The sequence below is a fragment of the Thermobia domestica genome, chromosome 16, assembly GCF_964235325.1.
Source record: "Thermobia domestica chromosome 16, izTheDome1.hap1.1, whole genome shotgun sequence".
NCBI classification, from domain to species: domain Eukaryota; kingdom Metazoa; phylum Arthropoda; class Insecta; order Zygentoma; family Lepismatidae; genus Thermobia; species Thermobia domestica.
In genome coordinates this window covers 123,779,577-123,783,820 of record NC_137469.1, presented here as the reverse complement: position 1 = coordinate 123,783,820, position 4,244 = coordinate 123,779,577, and the positions used below count along the sequence as shown (strand labels likewise).

The window sequence follows — 4,244 nt, the reverse complement described above, 5'->3', positions numbered from 1 at the left end:
AAAATTGTTTTCTCTTTTTGCAACAAATGCCTAAATCCGCCCTGAACTTACATTGAGTCACAATTTGTTTTTCTTGACCATACCAAAAACACCCTTCTAATTTTCTATATGTTAAAGTGGAAGACCAGAGCTACTTATTTTGAAAATTTGAGGTTGATGTAAGGTAGGCCTTTTTCAGAAATAATTGGTAAATTTTCACATTATTTTTTCTTATTTGTTTCTCTTTGATGGCGAAACTCATATGCTTAACCCCACTTGAGAAGTTTGTTAGTGCAATATTTCAAAGGCTACAAATTCTAAGATTGTTTTAGTGAAAGCCATTTTCAAATACCTTTAATATATCCAGAGATCTAGCGGTTTCAGTACTTTAAGTCGAAGATGTACTTAGGTGCTTTTTGCACAAAACCCCAAATTTAGAATGGCTTGTAGAGCAGCTCTCTATGAGGTGGAGTTGTAAAATTTTACAGGAGTGTTATGTTTCGATACCACAAAACACGTACAAAATTTGAAGAAAATTTAAAACCTATGAGCCACATTTTCTTTTCAAATTTGGTGATTACATATGGAATAACCCAAAAGTAATTACAACCGTACTTACATTTAATATAGCTCTTGTCTTAATAATAAACAGCATTGCATATCCGTGTTCAGTGTCAATACTATTAATTTTAAAATAAATATTTATGAAGGCAAGCAGCAAACATAGCGGAGTGGCGATACTTAACTGAGATTAATTAATCTTACATACAGATTGAATTTTTTTGTATTTGAAATAATTGGATATTTCACGATATTTCAGTTTACAATATTTTTAAAGTGTAGTTGAGGAGTGTATTTATGTAATACGGTACAATAATTATATGTTATACCTTGTGAAAATTCTATCCACGGGAGAAGTCAGAGATGAAGAAAAATAAGAATTTCAAAATGTAACTAACTTATTCGTGATTGAAAAGTTCGTTAAGATTTTTTCTGTTTTCTCAAGTATCTTCTTATATAATGGATTACTTTTCCCAGCTATAATTTCTTGACATTATGTAATATGATGGTTGTGAAACTTGTAATGTTCAAGCAGTGAAATTATACTTAGGTACATCAACACACTTCATGATGAGATCACTTCGCTTGGTCTTATCCTAAAATAATCCAGAAAACATATTAACATATTTTAAGATTTACTTACTAACCTTCGAGGTTTAGTGATGTTTGAACTACATTCGGTACAGAATGCTACTACACTCAAAATTAAACCAGTACACAAGATGTAGAATGCAGTTTGTAAGTGGTTCAAAGTAAGTACTACGACAATATTTTCCGAGAATGATCGTGGATCACTAGACTTACCAATAAATTCCTTTAGCCACTTATCTACTAAACCAGCTTCAGTTGCACGTCTAATAATATTATTCCATCTCGGTAAATATGGAGAATTTTTAGGTACTACAAAGCAATTTAAAATTTGATGAATTCGTTGCTTTGCAATGTGATACAAAGCCTGTCCTTGAGTATCAACAAAACTATACCGGTTGTACTCCAATATATTTTCTTCAGACAGTACAGCAGCATCACGTTCATAAATTACACGAGGTAATCCTTCCGTATGAGTATTTACAAGTACAATATTTGAAACAAGAGATCTTAAAGTAGGGTTTGGGGACTCTTCCACTTCAGGAATAAAAAAGCTTAAAGTAAAAATCTTAAGATCTGAGTCAGCAATCTGTTGAAAGGTGTTAATTTGAGGAAATCGACGTGCTTTTGTCATAAAGCTTATTAGCGACCCTCGGTATAGAGTGTCTACTACCAAAGTAAACAAAATAAACAAAATAAGAACAATTCTCAGCTGACCACCTTTTGGGGGTCGTGGTATGGAAATAGATAGGAAAACCGAAAATAACTTCATTATGCTAAAATCATCTGCGTTTCGCTTCATCACTTTGTAAACGAATTGGTGTGCAGTTATAAAAACTGAGAATACTATAAAAGTAACTGCGACAAAGGTCCACAGTATCCTGTTGAAAGGTTCTTTTAAGTTTTGCCAGGTAGGTACAAGTCGAGGCACAGGAACAGCAAATGCTATGTTATCAATTGTAATGGGCAAAGTGAAGTCAACTACTTCATTTCGTTGGTGGGTTTGTGTTAATCCAGTAGGACCAACATCTACTTGGCTATATAGCACGTCTCCTACAATCCCATTCCACGAGTTGTTAAGCGGATTGTACACGCCACCTATATGTGCATTTCTGAAGATATAGTCAACTAGAGTAAAATTCATTGATTTTCTTTGAGTTTCTAACATTTTTGCAAAACTACCTCCAAATGTTTCCGAAGAGCTTTCAATACGTGTGAAATAAGGACGAACATCAACCCAAGACATTCTTATCGGATATTTGCACAAATTGTTAGTTTTATCTCCAAACAAATTTAGATCTTCCACAGCATGCAAATCATAATCAACCACACTTCTGCAAAATGGGTTATAGTCTACCAGCAAAATACACTTTCCAGGATTAAATGTTTGAAGAGTATTTTGACAATTTCCTTTGATTACAAATATGTGCATGTGTACCACTTTCAGATTTTCCCAAATCATTTGGAATATACTTTCAACCATATTTGTATCAATTACTGGTTGAAAAATAATAACCAGAAATTTAGCTCTTGAGTTCCAAAATACACTCTTTTGTAGTTGTATCAGATAATTATAAAATGCATTTGTATCCAAAATTAACAATATGAACGCATTCCCTTTTCCCAAAGGTTGTGATTTTAAAAGTATTGTTTTTTGTACAAACATGGAAGTATTCTCTGAAAAGGAAGTTAATACAATAGGTATTAAATGTTCTTGTAGACTTATCAAAATAAGTTCTGCTTGCTGGATAATGGGCTCTTCGATTATAAAGATTGCTACAAAATTATACTTATAAAAGTATCTAATGGAAATGTATTGTATTTGTTCTGCAAGTTTATGATGTTCCATTGAAATATTTTGTTCATTCATAGTATGCAAGCGATAGGCATCGACTGACATAAAGAATAATGTAATAGAAGATATAACTCTCACAATCTCTAGAACGCACATTCCTGGAAAATGAGAAAGAAATGATAAGAACATGATTGATTAAAACAATATAAGAAATTTCATGTTGTATTTAAATAACGAACTTTAATGCTTCAGAACAAATTCAAGGATATACGCAAATTTCAAGGCAATTATTGGTTAATAATTGTAAAAGTAAATGCACCATGTTTGCCTAAACAGAACTCGTTGATAACATATATAGAATGAGAACTACCTTTAGTAAAAAGTAATAGGTATTATGTATTCATATTTAAAATATTACTTCTTAAAGTTCACAGTTTTCTCGTATGTCTCATAAATCATTTTGTAATACATCAAAGATTTAAGTGCTCTTTAAAGATTTTTTGCTTAGAGAGAAATAACAGTTTCATTCTGATGATCAGGGTAATTTAATTTGAAACATACTATTGATTTAGTACCTTATTCCTTAGAGAATAGAATATTTTAGTTAATGTAACTTAACCTGTGGCTATACTAGCATTGGTTTACAGTGAGCAATGAGTATTTTTCTGCTTAAGTTTATACTTAAATGTAAAAATCATATAACTATATTTTGCAAAGTTTACATCCTCTAAAGTTGTAAAGACTATTTATATTAGCCGTTGAATAAATTGCGTGGCATAGCCTAACAATCCAATGCAGGAATATAGCGTTAGAGTTCTTGGTCATAGTGAAGCGTACTAAAATAAGAATAGCCCTATCACATTGTAAGAGAATTTCAGTAGTCTTACGTTCATGAATTATGTAATACATATTTATTAAATGTTTTACTTACTACATACTCTTCTTTGTACCAAAGAGTAAAGTAACTAATTGAAGTAATGTGAATTTATGCTTGACTATATTAGCTTCATTAGAGGAGATTTCCTTATCAATGTAATGAAAATATGAATGTTATGGTCATTCAGTAAAAATGAAATGCTAAAGTACCTTCGGCACATCGACAGAAAGTACCTTGCAAACTACCAGATAATCTTTTCTGCCCTGAACAAAGTGTTGCACGGAACGTCTGAATTCAATGTCAGGCAATGGTAATTAGTTATACTTTAATTCTATAAAACATATCGCTATAGACGATAGATGACAAAAAGTACTATCGTTTAGTCGGCATCAAGAGCTTAATATCCATTGCAATTAGGAACACTATGTACTAATGTGTTTCCAG

The 4,244-nt window shown here is 31.7% G+C and overlaps 1 protein-coding gene across 1 annotated transcript; it reads right to left on the bottom strand.

Moving 5' to 3' along the window:
- Positions 1 to 1,168: 1,168 nt before the first annotated feature.
- Positions 1,169 to 2,611, bottom strand: LOC145672608 (glutamate receptor-like). The gene has a single exon (XM_081741767.1). It carries the CDS (start codon positions 2,609 to 2,611, stop codon positions 1,169 to 1,171), a length of 1,443 nt encoding a protein of 480 aa, XP_081597893.1.
- Positions 2,612 to 4,244: the final 1,633 nt, after the last annotated feature.

Excerpts from the sequence above, each read along its gene's own strand:
- LOC145672608 (XM_081741767.1), bottom strand. The coding sequence starts at position 2,611 with ATGGTTGAAAGTATATTCCAAATGATTTGGGAAAATCTGAAAGTGGTA.